Source organism: Grampus griseus, assembly GCF_964374135.1.
Source record: "Grampus griseus genome assembly, chromosome: 1".
In the NCBI taxonomy this organism is placed as follows: domain Eukaryota; kingdom Metazoa; phylum Chordata; class Mammalia; order Artiodactyla; family Delphinidae; genus Grampus; species Grampus griseus.
Window position 1 is genome coordinate 55,579,252 of NC_139017.1, and position 18,431 is coordinate 55,597,682.

The 18,431-nt window shown below is 38.1% G+C and overlaps 1 protein-coding gene across 1 annotated transcript in view; it reads right to left on the reverse strand.

Annotated features, from left to right (window-relative positions):
* SLC9C2 (solute carrier family 9 member C2 (putative)) overlaps positions 1 to 18,431 on the reverse strand; it is a gene marked incomplete at both ends in the record, with an annotated part of 96,686 nt that overhangs the window by 14,533 nt on the left and 63,722 nt on the right. Inside the window, 5 exon segments of the mRNA XM_082655214.1 lie at positions 119 to 250; positions 1,306 to 1,473; positions 3,616 to 3,714; positions 14,852 to 14,977; positions 17,147 to 17,295. Coding sequence (XP_082511340.1) covers positions 119 to 250; positions 1,306 to 1,473; positions 3,616 to 3,714; positions 14,852 to 14,977; positions 17,147 to 17,295 — 674 coding nt within the window.

Genomic DNA, 18,431 nt, shown 5'->3' on the forward strand with positions numbered 1-18,431 from the left:
GAAGTATTACTTTGAAAGATCAGACACACCTTCCTTTCTTTGTCTCCAAAATATGAAATGCATTTTTTAAAAAATACAGTAAATAAAATTTCATTCATATTTTAATCATGCAACTTACCTCATCAATGAGACTTGATTCAAAATACTGATAGGCAATACTGAGAGCAAGCTTCAGCCATATTTTATATTCCAGGGATGGCCAGAAGACATCAAAGCCTTCATATAAATCCTCCAGGGAGATAAAGCAAGCCTGAAATGACAAGGTATCAAACAGTATGCTTGATTTGAAACTAAATTACAAGACCATCAGAAAAAAAAAAAAATGCCTGTACATTTCATCTTCACCTAACCTCCTAGAAAAAACTATCAACTCTAGTATAGTAATTATGATACTCTGCCGTTTAAGCATAAGATGATAGAATGTACAGTCCAATTAAAGCTATAGACTTAAAAACAGGCCAGGAAACTTTATACCAATCAATAGGTAGGATAATCATGAGCCCAAGATTAAGGAACTAAGCCACATAAACTTATCTATTTTTATTGTCACAGTAGGTCACGTTGGCTCATTCATAGTATTTGTTTCCAGCAAAGTGACAATCCAAATAAGGAAGACAACTCTTTCAGAACTCACTGAAGTTCATTTACCTGAAATTCAGTGAACTCAATTCAGCCTTGTGAATACATTCATGCCTTCTATCCTCTTCCAAAAATGAAATGGTATGAAACTGATAAGGTGACATTCCTTTCTGTTTGTCACACTCCTAAGACTCTGGACACTGCTCTGTTGCATCTATCAGTCCCAAAAGCTTGAAAATTTTTTGTAAGTGGGAACTTTCACTAATTTCAATTTGAATCGCCCACAGCTAGTGCAATATCAGGCCATTTATTTGTTAAATAAACTTCTTATTTAGCAAGTGAAAAATGGAAGACAGAGGGTTGAAACACAAGTATACTTTAAAAACACCACTCTCATTATGGTGGCCATTTATTGAGCATCTAAACATGCCAGGCATTTTACATATATATTTTCCTTATCTTCATAACATCAAAAGTTAGATATTTTCTCTTTTAATAAAAAAAACTGGCATAGTCTCCTTGGTTAAAATATCAGCCTCCAGATCCCATAGCAGATGTGAGACACTAAACTGGCCTCTCTCAGCTAGTCTACACCTGCTTCACAGTAGCTGGTTGGGTGACTAAATAAGATATCAGAACCCAGAGGAACAAAGATGCTGGCACTCCTTATTGACTTGAGGAAGAATTAACTAACAACTCACAATATATACTGAACCAGTTTCTTACCTGTAAAATAGTTTCACAGATGGCAGTATATTCAATTTCACACTTAAGCAGACAGCTCAACTCTCCAATTATGTCTCCACTAGTACAGTACTCTGTAAACCTGGTCGCGGACTCTCTATCAGCCCTTAGGCTCCTGTCTATTCCAAAGGTAGGAGGTGAACTCTGCAGCTGCAAAGGGGAAAAAATTGTGCCAAGGGAAATATAAAATTAAAAGCCCTTGACCAAACCCCAGGAGCTCCCAGTTTTTCTTGCAATTATTACAATGGAAGGAAAACATTCTTTATGAATCCTTTTAGGTGTAAAGGAGGAATTAGGCTTCACAAGAATCATGGTTTCTTTCACATTTCAACTCTCCAAGGCAAGATTGTTTCTAATTTTTAGCTTTACAGATGACCCCTATTTACCTCCCTTGTATAAAAATTCTACCAAAAGTAGTCATTGCAGTCTGCCACTAATGCCACTCTATTAGATATTAGCATAATATCTATTAGATATTCTTAGCATAATAGGCTAGTGTCTCAGGTGGAAAAAACTTCTGGTTGCATGGATGCATAAATCGGATATCATGAATTAATATGCCTCCAAACCAAGCCGTGATTTCAGTAGAAGCCTTGCTTCCCTGAAGATGCTTAAGAATAATTACCATGAGACATTAACAGGAAAAGGTTTTAGGATGAACACAGGATGGTTGGGTTACTTCAGGAAAAGAACTGGTAGGTGTAGGTGGGGGTAAAGAAAGGTATCAGATTTCAGGAGGAAGATGCGGGAATCAACCAGAAGGATTACACAACTTTCCAGAAAGTTTAGCTGTAAATATCAAAGAGGAAAGCTACTGTTCAAGACACAGGAAACGGAAAAAAGGTCACTGAAGGAGTTGCTATGAAAACTGTACCCTCTCCTAGTGATTATCATTCAAACTTTCAGAGGCATTCATGCTTCCAAAGGACTTGATTTTTTTTAATTTAATTTTGAATGCAATTCAAAGGCCTTTTGAGTAATCAAGAATGTCTCTGCTTTTTTGCAAACCAAGGAAAGGGGATAACATCTGTGGTAAGCAGAATTCTAAAGAAATCCTTCCAAGATTCCTGTCTCTTTGCTATTCAATCAAACATTTATCTATGAACTGCTGTGAAGGGATTTTGCAGATAGAATTCAGGATACTGCTAATCAGCTAAACTTAAAGAGATGATTCTGGATTATCCTGTTGGGCCCAATGTAATCACATGAGCCCTCAAAAGTAGAAGGGGGAATAGCTGTCAAAGATTGGTGGCGGGGGGGGGGCGGGTGGTGGTGGTGGAAATGAATTGATTTCTCTGTCCATTAGTTTTCCACCTTACATGAGGTTGATGTAAGGATTCAATGTCATAACATATTGCCATTCTCGACCACCCTTTTAAATGTCACAATTAGCCATCTTCATCTCTCCATCACCGCTAACATACTATATATTTAACTTAGGTATTTTGTCCATTGTCCCATCTCCTTCTATGCCTCTACTAGAAATTAAACTCTAAGAAGACAGCGATTTTTGTTTTTGTCGATTCTATGCCTAGAATGAGCAGTGCCTGCTGCATGATAGTAATGAAGTAAATATTTGTTGAATGAATGAGTGAATGGATGAATGGAAAGTGCCTGACACTTAATAAACTCTATACATGTGTTAGTATTTATTATAATAGTTTATTTCCATGATTAATTTTGGTATTTTTAAGGTCTGAAACACCCATTCCAAAAATAGAAAGCCAAATATATTATTTGCACTGTAATAAGGGTTTGTCACTTGTAACTGTCATCTAGGATCTAGGAATTATGTTGGTCATAGCTAGGGCTCACCCATGGATTCAGCTACTAGTATTCAGTTTCTAAAGGATTCTTGTCCCTATCATTTTACTGACACCAAAAGCCTCCTACTGGTTAAAAATTGTATGATTTTCATCCTATCTGACCTCTGGGAGAATCTGATGTTGTGGTCTATTTCCTCATTCTTGACACTCATTTCCTTTAGGTGAGTAACCCAACCACTCCAAGTATTGGGTTCCTTATCTGAACATCGAAAAGACTGTTCCTCCCAGGACTGTTGTGAGGAATAAATAATAATTATGAAAGCATTTTGTAAGATGGGAAGCACCTTTTGGATGGTGGGTATTATAATTATCTCTCAGCTGTAGTGTTCACTCTGAACAGAAATGGTTTCATCTGGAAAACAAATTATGTTAAAAATTTCAAAATATCTTAGTTCCTAAATTTCTCCTTATGTGATAATTACATATTTCAAAGTACATTTTCAGTAAATAATAAATAATCCCTTACGATCGCCATTCCTGAAATAATTAAGTAGATTCCTTGTGGCATTTCACCTTCTTTACAAATGACATCTCCATAGTCAAAACAGGCAAGTTTGGCTCTTTCCTGAAAGAAAAAAAAAAAAAAGAAGAAAAGAAAAGGAAAGAAAAAGAGAATTAACACAAATCTTTACAGTCTACTTCTCTAAATAGAAATAAATTTAAAAGCATAAAAACAAACTATATTCTCTGGTTTCTTAATGAATTACAACATTTTTGCATACCTCATTAAATTTTAGGTAAAAAAGGGACAAGCAAGCAAATTGTAGACTTTTGCTTAGGACCTAGCAGAGTGGCAGAAACACCCAATAAATGCTAGGTTGGATAATGGTTACAATAAAGTGTAATAATTCTGATCAGGAGACAGGGGCATGGCACTCTGGGAAAAAAATTCAGAAAGGTCACAGGACCCTGTCTTGGGTGTCCAGGGGAGACTACACAGAGGAAGGAACAGCTAAGCTGCGACCTGAAGGAAGAGTAACAGATAGCCAGGATACGATGAGTTGATGACCATTTACGGCAGAGGATTCAGTTTAAGCAAAGACCCAGAAGTAAACAGAATAACTGCACTGGGGGTAATCACAGAAGATTCAATACATCTCAGGCAGGCAAGGAGGGGTGGAGACCGGGGCTGAGTTATCCATTAGGCATCAATAGGCACAGTGTCCAGGGTTCACAATACTTTTCGGGATTTACAACAATGTTTTAGTTTCTTTTAAAATCAGAAGAAAATAAAAGAACTTTTAGGTAGAGTAAAATGTCTTAATACTAAAACATCTAATACTAATATATTCATCTTTATACTAACACGATCATAAAGTATAATTTTTTTAGTGCTTTTTTACCGAGGAAAAGGCAGAAGTGCCTGGGGCCCAGCAAAGTCATATTGCAGCCCAGGTGGAGGCAGGACTGGAGAGGTGAGCCGAAGCCAGGTCTCCAAGGGGCTCACAGGCACGGTAAAAAGTCTGGGCTTTTCCCAAAACCAGGGGGTAGCCACTAAAAGGTTTGTAACAGGAGAATTATGGTGACAGATTTGCATTTTACAAAGATGTGTGGGAAACATACTTTTAAGTCATGCATAGTAGTTATCTCGAAGTGTGGGGTGGGGAGTGAAAGGTTTTCACTTTTCGCTTCTGATTTATTTTACAGTGTAGAAATAAACATGCATGACTTCACAATATTTTTTTTAAAAGCTCACCTAAAGCCAATTATCCCCCTTATGTATTATTCAGAACTTGTTTTTTTTTTTTTTTGGCAGGTGCCATTCTTTTTTTTTTTAATACAGCAAGTTTTCATTAGTTATCGTTTTTTTAAACATCTTTATTGCAGTATATTTGCTTTAGAGTGTTGTGTTAGTTTCTGCTGTATAAAAAAGGGAATCAGTAATATACATACATATATCCCCATATCCCCTCCCTCTTGCGTCTCCCTCCCACCCTCCTTATCCCACCCCTCTAGGTGGTCACAAAGCACTGAGCTGATCTCCCCGTGTGATGCAGCTGCTTCCCACTAGCTATCTATTTCATATTTGGTAGTGTATACATGTCAATGCTACTCTTTCACTTCGTCCCATCTTACCCTACCCCCTCCCCCTGTCCTCAGGTCCATTCTTTATGTCTGTGTCTTTATTCCTGTCCTGCCCCTAGGTTCATGAGAACCATTTTTTTTTTTTAGATTCCATATATATGTGTTAGCACATGGTATTTGTTTTTCTCTTTCTGACTTACTTCACTCTGTATGACAGACTCTAGGTCCATCCACCTCACTACAAATAACTCAATTTCATTTCTTTTTATGGCTGAGTGATATTCCACTGTATATATGTGCCACATCCTCTTTATCCATTCATCTGTTGATGGACAGTTAGGTTGCTTCCATGTTCTGGCTAATGTAAATAGTGCTGCAATGAACACTGTGGTACATGACCCGTTTTTTAAAAATTTATTTATTAACATCTTTATTGGAGTAAAATTGCTTTACAATGGTGTGTTAGTTTCTGCTGTTATAACAAAGTGAGTCAGCTATACATAAACGTATATCGCCGTATCTCCTCGCTCTTGCGTCTTCTTCCTACCCTCCCTATCCCACCCCTCTAGGTGGCATGACCCTTTATAATTATGGTTTTCTCAGGGTATATGCCCAGCAGTGGGATTGCTGGGTCATATGGTAGTTCTATTTGTAGTTTTTTAAGGAACCTCCATACTGTTTTCCACAGTGGCTGTATCAATTTACATTCCCACCAACAGTGCAAGAGGGTTCCCTTTTCTCCACACCCTCTTCAGAATTTACTGTTTGTAGAATTTTTGATGATGGCCATTCTGACCAGTGGGAGGTGATACCTCACTGTAGTTTTGATTTGCATTTCTCTAATGATTACCGATGTCAAGCATCTTTTCATCTGTTTATTGGCAATCTGTATATCTTCTTTGGAGAAATGTCTATTTAGGTCTTCTGACCATTTTTGGATTGGGTTGCTTGTTTTTTTGATATTGAGCTGCATGAGCTGCTTGTATATTTCGGAGATTAATCCTTTGTCAGCTGCTTCATTTGCAAATATTTTCTCCCATTCTGAGGGTTGTCTTTTCGCCTTGTTTACGGTTTGTTTGCTGTGCAAAAGCTTTGAAGTTTCATTAGGCCCAATTTATTTTTGTTTTTATTTCCATTTCTCTAGGAGGTGGGTCAAAAAGAATCTTCCTGTGATTTATGTCACAGAGTTCCGCCTATGTTTTCCTCTAAGAGTTTTATAGTGTCTGGCCTTTCCTTTAGGTCTTTAATCCATTTTGAGTTTCATTTTGTGTATGGTGTTAGGAAGTGTTCTAATTTCATTCTTTTACATGTAGCTGTCCAGTTTTCCCAGCACCACTTACTGAACAGGCTTTCTTTTCTCCATTGTATACTCTTGCCTCCTTTATCAAAGATAACGTGACCATATATGCGGGGGTTTATTTCTAGGCTTCTATCCTGTTCCATTGATCTATATTTCTGTTTTTGTGCCAGTACCATACTGTCTTGATTACTGTAGCTTTGTAGTATAGTGTGAAGTCAAGGAGCCTGATTCCTCCAGCTCCGTTTTTCTTTCTCAAGACTGCTTTGATCATTCAGGGTCTTTTGCATTTCCATACAAATTGTGCAATTTTTTGCTCTAGTTCTGTGAAAAATGCCATTGGTAGTTTGATAGGATTGCATTGAATCTGTAGATTGCTTTGGATAGTACAGTCATTTTCACAATGTTGATTCTTATAATCCAAGAACATAGTATATCTCTCCATCTGTTTGCATCATCTTTAATTTCCCTCATCAGTGTCTTATAGTTTTCTGCATATAGGTCTTTTGTCTCCTTAGGTAGGTTATTCCTAGGTATTTTATTCTTTTTGTTGCAATGGTAAATGGGAGTGTTTCCTTAATTTCTCTTTCAGATTTTTCATCGTTAGTGTTTAGGAATGCAAGAGATTTCAGTGCATTAATTTTGTACCTGCTACTCTACCAAATTCATTGATTAGCTCTAGTAGTTTTCTGGTAGCATCTTTATGATTCTCTATGTGTAGTATCATGTCATCTGCAAACAGTGACAGTTTTACTTCTTCTTTTCTTATTTAGATTCCTTTTATTTCTTTTTCTTCTCTGATTGCCATAGCTAAAACTTCCAAACTATGTTGAATAATAGTCGTGAGAGTGAGCAACCTTGTCTTGCTCCTAATCTTAGAGGAAATGGCTTCTGTTTTTCACCATTGAGAGTGATGTTGGCTGTGGGTTTGTCATATATGCCTTTATTATGTTCAGGTAGGTTCCCTCTATGCCTACTTTCTGGAGAGTTTTTACCATAAATGGGTGCTGAATTTTGTTGAAAGCTTTTTCTGCATGTATTATCATATGATTTTTATTCAATTTGTTAATATGGTGTATCACATTGATTGATTTGCATATATTAAAGAATCCTTGCATCCCTGGGATAAACCCCACTTGATCATGGTGTATGATCCTTTTAATGTGCTGTTGGATTCTGTTTGCTAGTATTTTGTTGAGGATTTTTGGATCAATGTTAATCAGTGATATTGGCCTGTAGTTTTCTTTTTTTGTAACACCTCTGTCTGGTTTTGGTATCAGGGTGATGGTGGCCTCATAGAATGAGTTTGTGAGTGTTCATCCCTCTGCTATACTTTGGAATAGTTTCAGAAGGATAGGTGTCAGCTCTTCTCTAAATGTCTGATAGAATTCGCCTGTGAAGCCATCTGGTCCTGGGCTTTTGTTTGTGGGAAGATTTTTAATCACAGCTTCAATTTCAGTGAAATGGAAATTTCAATTGAAAATTCAATTTCAGTGTGACTGGTCTGTTTATGTTTCCTATTTCTTCCTGGTTCAGTCTCAGAAGGTTGTGGTTTACTAAGAATTTGTCTATTTCTTTCACGTTGTCCATTTTATTGGCATATTGTTGCTTGCAGCAATCTCTCATGATCATTCATATTTCTGCAGTGCAGTCGTTACTTCTCATTTTTCATTTCTAATTCTGTTGATTTGAGTCTTCTCCCTTTTTTTCTTGATGAGTCTGACTAATGGTTTATCAATTTTGTTTACCTTCTCAGAGAACCAGCTTTTAGTTTTGTTGATCTTTTCTACTGTTTCCTTCATTTCTTTTTCATTTATATCTGATCTGATCTTTATGATTTCTTTCCTTCTGCTAACTTTGGGGTTTTTTGTTGTTGTTGTTCTTCTTTCTCTAATTGCTTTAGGTGTAAGGTTAGGTTGTTTATTTGAGATGTTTATTGTTTCTTGAGGTAGGATTGTGTTTCTAGAAACTTCCCTCTTAGAACTGCTTTTGCTGCCTCCCATCGGTTTTGGGTCATCGTGTTTTCATTGTCATATATTTCTAGGTATTTTTTTATTTCTTCTTTGATTTCCTCAGTGATCTCTTGGTTATTTAGTAGCATATTATTTAGCATCCATGTGTGTGTATTTTTTTACAGTTTTTTTCCTGTAATTGACGTCTAGTCTCATAGCGTTGTGGTCAGAAAAGATACTTGATAAGATTTCAATTTTCTTAAATTTACCAAGCCTTGATTTGTGACCCAACATATGGTCTATCCTGGAGAATGTTCCATGGGCATTTGAGAAGAAAGTGTATTCTGTTGTTTTCCAATGGAATGTCCTATAAATATCAATTAAGCTCATCTTGTTTAATGTCTCATTTAAAGCTTGTGTTTTCTTATTTATTTTCATTTTGGATGATCTTTCCATTGGTGAAAGTGGGGTGTGAAAGTCCCCTACCATTATTGTGTTACTGCTGATTTCCCCTTTTATGGCTGTTAGCATTTGCCTTATGTATTGAGATGCTCCTATGTTGGTTGCATAAATATTTACAATTGTTATAACTTCTTCATGGATTGATTCCTTGATCATTATGTAGTGTCCTTCTTTTTCTCTTGTAATAGTCTTTATTTTAAAGTCTATTTTGTCTGATATGAGTATTGCCACTCCAGCTTTCTTTTGATTTCCATTTGCATGGAATATCTTTTTCCATCCCCTCACTTTCAGTCTGTATGTGTCCCTAGGTCTGAAGTGGGTTTCTTGTAGATGGCATATACATGGGTGTTGTTTTTGTATCCATTCAGCAAGCCTGTGTCTTTTGGTGGGAGCATTTAATCCATTCACCTTTAAGGCAATTATCAATATGTATGTTCCTATGACCATTTTCTTCATTGCTTTGGGTTTGTTTTTGTAGGTCCTTTTCTTCTCTTGTGTTTCCCACTAAGAAGTTCCTTTAGCATTTGTTGTAGAATTGGTTTGGTGGTGCTGAATTCTCTTAGCTTTTGCTTGTCTGTAAAGCTTTTGATTTCTCCATCAAATCTGAATGAGATCCTTGCCGGGTAGAGTAATCTTGGTTGCCACTCCCTTCTCACTTGTATTGTTTCTGCTGAGAAATCAGCTGTTAACCTTATGGGAGTTCCCTTGTATGTTATTTGTCGTTCTTCCCTTGTGGCTCTTAATAATTTTGCTTTGCCTTTAATTTTTGTCAATTTGATTACTATGTGTCTCAGCGTGTTTCTCCTTGGATTTATCCTGCCTGGGACTCTCTGCACTTCCTGTACTTGGGTGCCTATTTCCTTTCCCATGTTCGGGAAGTTCTCGACGATAATCTCTTCAAATATTTTCTCGGGTCCTTTCTCTCTACTCCTTCTGGGATCCCTATAATGCAAATGTTGGTGCGTTTAATGTTGCGCCAGAGGTCTCTTAGGCTGTCTTCATTTCTTTTCATTGTTTTTTCTTTATTCTGTTCTGTGGCAGTGAATTCCACCATTCTGTCTTCCAGGTCAGTTATCCATCCTTCTGCCTCAGTTATTCTGCTATTGATTCCTTCTAGTGTATTTTTCATTTCAGTTATTGTATTGTTCATCTTTGTTTGTTTGTTCTTTAATTCTTCTAGGTGTTTGTTCTCTAATTCTTCTAGGTCTTTGTTAAACATTTCTTGCATCTTCTCGATCTTTGCCTCCATTCTTTTTCCGAGGTCCTGGATCATCTTTACTATCATTATTCTGAATTCTTTTTCTGGAAGGTTGCCTATCTCCACTTCATTTAGTTGTTTTTCTGGGGTTTTATCTTGTTCCTTCATCTGCTACATAGTCCTCTGCCTTTTCATTTTGTTTATCTTACTGTGAATGTGGTTTTTGTTCCACAGGCTGCAGGATTGTAGTTCTTCTTGCTTCTGCTGTCTTCCCTCTGGTGGATGAGGCTACCTAAGAGGCTTGTGCAAGCTTCCTGATGGGAGGGACTGGTGGTGGGTAGAGCTGGGTGTTGTTCTGGTGGGCAGAGCTCTGCAAAACTTTAATCTGCTTGTCTGCTGATGGGTGGGGCTGAGTTCCCTCCCTGTTGGTTGTTTGGCCTGATGCAACCCAACACTGGAGCCTACAGGCTCTTTGGTGGGGCTAATGGCAGACTCTGGGAGGGCTCACGCCAAGGAGTACATCCCAGAACTTCTGCTGTCAGTGTCCTTGTCCCAGCGGTGTGCCACAGCCATCCCCTGCCTCTGCAGGAGACCCTCCAACACTAGCAGGTAGGTCTTGTTCAGTCTCCTGTGGGGTCACTGCTCCTTCCCCCTGGGTCCTGATGTGCACACTACTTTGTGTGTGCCCTTCAAGAGTGGAGTCTCTGTTTCCCCCAGTCCCGTCGAAGTCCTGCAGTCAAATCCTGCTAGCCTTCAAAGTCTGATTCTCTAGGAACTCCTCCTCCCATTGCCAGCCCCCCAGGTTGGGAAGCCTGATGTGGGGCTCAGAACCTTCACTCCAGTGGGTGGACTTCTGTGGTATAATTGTTCTCCAGTTTGTGAGTCACCCACCCAGGTGTTATGGGATTTGATTTTATTGTGATTGCACCCCTCCTACCGTCTCACTGCAGCTTCTCCTTTGTCTTTGATGTGGGGCACCTTTTTTGGTGAGTTCCAGTGTCTTCTTGTCAATGACTGTTCAGCAGTTCGTTGTGATTCCGATGCTTTTGCAGGAGGGAGTGAGTGCACATCCTTCTACTCTGCCATCTTGAACCAATCTCCCAGGTGCCGTTCTGAAATCCTCCCTCTAGCTCTTTCAGACCTTTTTTTTTCAACTTTTGTCTTCAGGCTTATCTTTGTACACTATTACCTTTTTAATTAACCACATCAGTTCAAGGGTGAAAGAAGGGAGGAGTAGTGAAAATTAACTATTGTTGCTGTGATGGAGACCAAGACTGAAATCAATGTCTACAATGAGGGGTGTTTGTTTTATTTATTACAGGAATTTTAGTTATCCATGCAATCCCTGGGCTGTTCCTAATGAGAATAATGCCCATGTGCTCCCAATTCATCACATTTTTCTTTATCCTAGTGAAATCTGATTTAAATGGCTATTAAGAACCAACATATTAAGGAAAAGGGCCACTTAAAGAGTGAGCCGTATCTGTAAGTGGGTGGAGAGGGTCCGGCAGCTTTGCATTGGCATGGCAGGTTAAGGAGGAGAAGAAGGTTGTGCCCTGGATATATAGTCACCTCAGGTGTATGGAAACCATTAATTTCTGGAGTTCTCTCTCATTGTTTTTCCCATCCCTCCCCCATTCACTGCAGGATGGTCCATTAATTATACTTGTGAAAGTATTACCTATAAAGAACCCCAAATTCAAATTTTATTTTCAAGTTGGATATTTTAAAAAACTGAACAGGATGCAGATTGTAATAAACACCCTTTAGATACCTTCTTTCCAGTCCAGGCCCATCCCTCACCTCCCACCCTCATTTATTTGAGGTCTGTTTTCCAAACTACCCACAATGGCCCCTGCCCGTCAGGTTTCCTCCCCCTCACAGCCACACTTGTACTTCCCAAAGCTGGAGATCTGGTTCAAGCTAAGTCAGTTGGATTTCTCCCTTAAGAATTTGAACTGAGGGACAAAGAGCCTGGGAGTTGAGAACTGAGTCATCATAGCCAAGTGCTACAGGAAGGGTCCACAAATTCCTACCACTGATATCCCAGAGCTGGCCTGATTCTCACCCTGCTCAAGGTTAGTCAACTGTTTCTTAGCTTCTGTATACCACCACGATATATTTTCAGTAAGCTTCCCTTTTGCTTAAACTAGTTCAAGTAGGGTTTTGTTACTTTCAACCAAAGAAGTCTTAATTTAACTAAATACAAAATCAATTTCAAAAGAAAAATTCAAATATTTCTGGCATGAAGAAAACACTAGTATGGCCTAAATGAAATCAGATATTCAAAGCTCAGTAGAAACTCTACTAGGATCGCTGTCTTTCTAGAAAACAAGGAAAATGTCCCCTCGTTATGAATAAACAGATGACATAAATCTCCATGACTAGACAACAAGGTACAGTACAACCAAATTTGTAGTAAAGCAAGTACTGTTCTTCATCACAGAGTTTTCCTGATTCCAAAAATCTAACAGGTTTTAACAAGTTGACAAAAAAGTTATTATCCCTATAATTCATATAATAGCCACAAACTGGTGGTCCGTGAGTCACACCCAATCCACAGATATATTTTGTTTGGCTTGCACTGTATTTTTAAAATTCTGAACTTGTTACCAAGTTTTAAAATTTTGGAGTTTTCACCTAAAAATTCAGATTTACGGATCCTCTTTTTAAAAAAACTGACCTCTACATTATTAAATCTAATAGTCAATTTTCAGTCTTCATCTTATTTGATCTCTCAGCCTCATCTGACATAGCTGATCACTTTCTCCTTGAAATATTTTCTTCACTTGGCTCTGGGGCACCATTCTTTTTTATTTTCCTCCTATGTGATAGATAACTCAATTCTTTTTTTCCCAGTTTTATTGAGATATAATTGACATACAGCACTATATAAGTTTAAGGTGTACAGCATAATGACTTGACATACACATATTGCAAAATGATTACCACAATAAGTTTAGTTAACATACATCACCTCATATAGTTACAAAAAATTTTTTTCCTTGTGATAAGCACTTTAAGAATCTACTCTCTTAGCAGTTTTCAAACATACTATAAATATATAACTATGTAACTATAGTCATCATGTTGTATACCCAGTATTTATCTTATAACTTGGAAGTTTGTACCCTTTGACCCACTTCTTCAATTCACCCAGCTTCGTCTCCCCACCTCTGGTAAACATCAATCTGATCACTTTTTCTATCCTCAATTCTTTTTGCTAATTCTTCCTCATCTCCCCACCTCTAAATGTTGGATAGCTCAAGACTCGATCCTTGAATGTCTGTAATAATTCCTTAAATTATCAAGTTTCAAGACCTTAAATATCAGCTTTATGCTGACAACTCTGAAATGTCTTTCCCCAGTTTGGCCTCCCACCTGCCTTCCGGTCATGTATCTAACTGCCTACTTAGCAGTTCCACTTGGATGTCTAATAGCTTCCTCAAATTTAACCTCTTCAGAAGCAAATTCTTGTCCCTCCCCATATAAATCTTCTCTTCCCCATCCAAGTAAATGGTTACTCTATTTTCAGACTATTTTCTAATTTCAGACTAAAATCCTAGAAGTCATTCCTTCTCTCTAACACTCACTCCATCAACATCTATATGCTTTCTCTTCAAAACCTATCAAGGGGGCTTCCCTGGTGGCGCAGTGGTTGAGAGTTCGCCTGCCGATGCAGGGGACACGGGTTCGTGCCCCAGTCTGGGAAGATCCCACGTGCCGCGGAGTGGCTGGGCCCGTGAGCCATGGCTGCTGGGCCTGTGTGTCTGGAGCCTGTGCTCTGCAACGGGAGAGGCCACAACAGTGAGAGGCCCGCATACCAAAAAAAAAAAAAAAAAAAAAACCTATCAAGAGTCTGACCATTTCTCACCACTTTCACTCATCCAAGCCACTGTCATCTCTTGCCTACATTATTGTAATCACCTCCTAACTGGATTCCCTGGCTTGCTCTTGACCCCTTACAGCCTGTTCTCAACACATCAACAAATGATCGTTTCTAAGTATAAGTTAGATCATGTCTCTTCAAAACCTTTCAATCTGTTTCCATTTAATTCAGAGTAAAAGCCAAAGTCCTTATAATGACCTACAAAGTTCTACAAACTCAGGCTCTCCACAACTGCTTAGGCTTCATCTCCTCCCTCCATCATTGGTTCGGCCACAGGGGCCTTTGTGATGTTCCTTGAACACAACACACCTCAGGGCATTGCACTTGCCTTCTCCTGGGTATCTATATGGCATGCCCCCACACTTATTTCAGATCTCTTTCCAAAGGAAACTTATTAGCGCAGTCTTCCCTAACCACCCCTATAAAATAGCTGCCTAACTATATTCCCTTTTTTCACCTTTTCTCCATATAGCATTTGTCACCATCTGACAGACTATACATTTATTCGTGGATGTGTTTATTGTCAATCTCTGTCCATATAATACAAAGTCCATGAAAGCCGGAACTTACTTATTTTGTTCACTGCCATAACCCCAAACCTAGAACACAGAGGCTAAGATGGAATTGGTAATAATCAGGTAACATAGATAACTCATCCTAAGCAGATACGCAATTATAAAAAATATTTTTGCCCTTCAGGCTCAAAATGAAATCTACTCTTCTGGGTTTTGCTAGGCCTCCGTTTTGACTTACCCTTCACTGGACATTAAAGGATTCTTGCTTTGGATAAGTTTTCTTGTTAATCTTGCATTAGGGAGTGGAAAAAATGAAAACCAATTATCATTGAACCTGAGTTAGAATAGAAGACAGAATCTTTACCTTGAAGAACTCAATGAGAACATCTTTATTTTCTAGCCAGATGATATTATGAAGATATTTGTCAGGAGTAGGGGGAGGAATTGCCATTGGAAAGTTATTCAGTGATTTTATTTTTGAAAGAAGCACCTAAAAGAAACAATCAAAATAATAGTGATCAGATTCTGTAACAGAAAAGGGACATTAGGTAAAAATGAAGGAAATCTAAATAAAATACTGTTATGCAAATCTAACCATGATTTTGACTCAGAGCTTCTCTCACCCTATTTAAATTGTCCTCTAACTTTTTTTTTGTCCCTATTCTCCCCCTTATTACTATCTTTATTACTATTCCCACTGGTATATTAACTCATATTGAATTTATCATTTTTATAATCCAATTAACAGTTGTAGTTTACCCTATCTTAAACTCAAATTATCTAAAATTCACAGTTGATTACCATATGATTTAATGCCACTTTCTCTAAATTTTTTTTTTCATGTGAATAATTTGCTTCTCTAAGTTCTTCTAATTTTGGAGGATATATTTCTAGTTTTGTAGCCTCTTAGAAGCCTTCCCTGACTCCCCCCACCAGTAAGAGATAATCACTTATCTGCCTTATTCCCATGGTATCTCTTACAAATCTCCCTTATGGAACTCATTACATTGTAGTATTATTATTTTTACTTATCTGTTACATGTAACTTTTGTTGATTGGCTGAATAAGTGACTAAATGAAAAAGAGAGGAAGAGTCCATGGACTTTTCAAGACCCCATGGCATGTAGTAGGTGTTCAACAAATATTTACTCAGCTAAACTGGCTAGATTTACCTAGCTCTTTATGACCTGGGATTGATAATTATATCTCTTTAGCTGACAATTAGGCAGTTGGTAGGCATTCAATAAATAACTGTTGAATGATTGATTTACCCATTACCTTTCTAAATAAACCTATAGGAAAAAATAAGACTCTCTCTTCATAAGGGCTATTATTTATTTATTTTAACTAATGGGTATCAAGCATTCAATTGAATCTTATACAATATCCAAAGTAAGACGGGAACAATATACAAAAATACAAAACACAATGTGCACAGAGGTGTAACTTGAAGAATACTGTAAAGCGGTCTTTTTCACCCTTTTGACAGACACTAAGGAGAAATCATATTACCCATTTAGTCCTGTGCCATGACCTTATAGAGACTAATGAGGTAGAGCTATGACAGGGAAAGCTGGCCGGTCCCACGCCCACTTCCCTTCTGGGGCCATGGACAGGGACTATGTGCAGGAAATATCCAGAAGCACAGTCCATGTGGCCTGTGGCTGAAAGGGACCAGTGACAAGGAAAAGCATTGACACCCAGGAGCAGCTTATTCTTGGGAATACACAGGCAGAATGTGGGACCAGAACTTCCATTTTTCTTCTCTATGCTAGGAGGCCAATAGACCCTTGTACAGAATAGAAAAAAACTTTCCTATTTTCACAATTTGCAGTCTAGATGGTAGAAGTGATAGAGTGGTAGGATTAAACATTAGATATTTTTTCCTCTGTCTTATGTTCCGAATTTTTTTTTGCAAATTTATAATTTTTCAAAAGTCCATTTATCAGCTAACCACTTAGGGTGTCTTCCTTGTTCCTCTCGGAACTGTTCCCTCCCTGATCTTCACCAACACACACACACACACACACGATGGTCCCCTCCTGTCTATGTTATTTAACATTAGGAAATTACCACCTCCCTTGCCACAGCTGGTGGGCCTGGGCACTGCATATTCCACCAATGGACAGACAGGCAGAAAAATCTAATGACTTTGTAGAGGGAGCCAAAAGAAGATTCCACAGAGGGGCAACCCTGATAAGAAATGGAGAATCTGAAAGCTTTCTAGGTCATTGTTCAAGTCCCTTCCCGAGGCCTGGCCATGTGGTCTGGCTACCATGGGATCTGTAAAGTGCTCTGTGTCCTTATAATAAATCCTCCAACTCCATTTCTTTGCTAAACCTAGCTCAGATTGGTTCTGTTACTTGCAACCAAGTGGTTTTGACATGGAGTGAACCAGATAGTGCTGGCACTAGTTTCCATTGGCATTAACAAAGACTTAGGCAATTATAAAGTTTACAACTGTCATGACTCACCCTTTTCCCAATCTCCCTCACTAATTACACTCTGCTAGAGTAGCACTGCAGGCTTGAGTGCTCGGCTTATGGAATCCAGCAATATGGAAAATTGCTTTCTTACCTTCTTACCTTTTACCTATTACCTTTTACCTTTTTACCTTTTACCTATTACTTATTACCTTTTACCTTATTACCGTTCTTACCTTATTCATCTCAATGCCCTCATGTTTATCAATAATGCCTCTTGACCAAAGGAAGGTGAGGCTTTTCAGAGCTTTAGCAATCACGTTCCGGATTGCCTGCTTAGTCTTCAAAGCAATGACAACATCACGACCCTCATGCTCTATGAGTCCTGAAGCAAATAAAATTATCAGTAAGCAAACAGTTCAATAACCACAATAATAACAAATATTTGCATAATAGTTTATAATTTCCAAAGTATTTACACAATATCCTTTCATTCCTGTCTCATATAGAACTTGTGAGACCAGTAGGACTAAAGTTATTTTCATCTTTATTTTACAGATGAGAGAATTGAAAAAAGGCTTCCTTCACCAGCTAAGAGAAAATCACTCCATCTTATTCCCATGGCATCTCCTACATATCTACATTATGAACTCATTACATTGTAATATTATTATTTTTTCTTATTTGTCTCATCCTCCATATTATATAATTTTTGGTGGGTGGATGAACAAATGACTGAATAAAAGTGCCCCTGGACTTTCGCTGGTGGGTCTTTCTGAGATCAAATCTCATATTCTTCCTCTTTAACAAGCATGAGAAATCAAGGGATTGACTGGGAGTCAAGGCTTAAACTGCATCTGTTTCATCCTTGTAATCCTAACCTTGAGCACAACACCTGACATCTGGAAGGTACTCAATCATTTTTTAACTGAATGAGCTGAGCAGTGAAATAAAGGACAGCATGGTGGAGAACATAGGTTTTAGTGTCTGATACACCTGGGCTTGAGATCTAGCTCACCACTTACCAGCCATAGGACCTCAGGGGAGTTAACCTTTCTAAGGCTCAGTTTCATTATCTATAAAATGAAGATGATAATAGTATTTGCCTCATGGAGCAATTATATGGATTAAATGAAATAATGCATATAAAGCCCTTAACACAATTCCTGATATAATTAGCATTCAGTAATAGGTTGCAGTAACCACACAGGAACAGGCACTCCCTTTCACATGACTGAATCAAGAAAACTTCGTAATATTCCATAGTGATCTAAAACATAAGACAGCGACTCCTAGGCCCCTAATCTTTAAAAGCACGGAAATAAAAATCTGCTTAATACATAGATGGAAAAAATGGGTCCTGGATTTTCTGAGACACTGCCAAAATATTCTGACCTATTGTCTCCAAACTTACAATTTCGTTCATTAGACCATGTTCTTTCAGTTTTGATGTGAAAAGTATGTATGATCCTCATAAATCCATATGGCGTCTTACAGTGTGGTTATGAATACAAAGTGGTT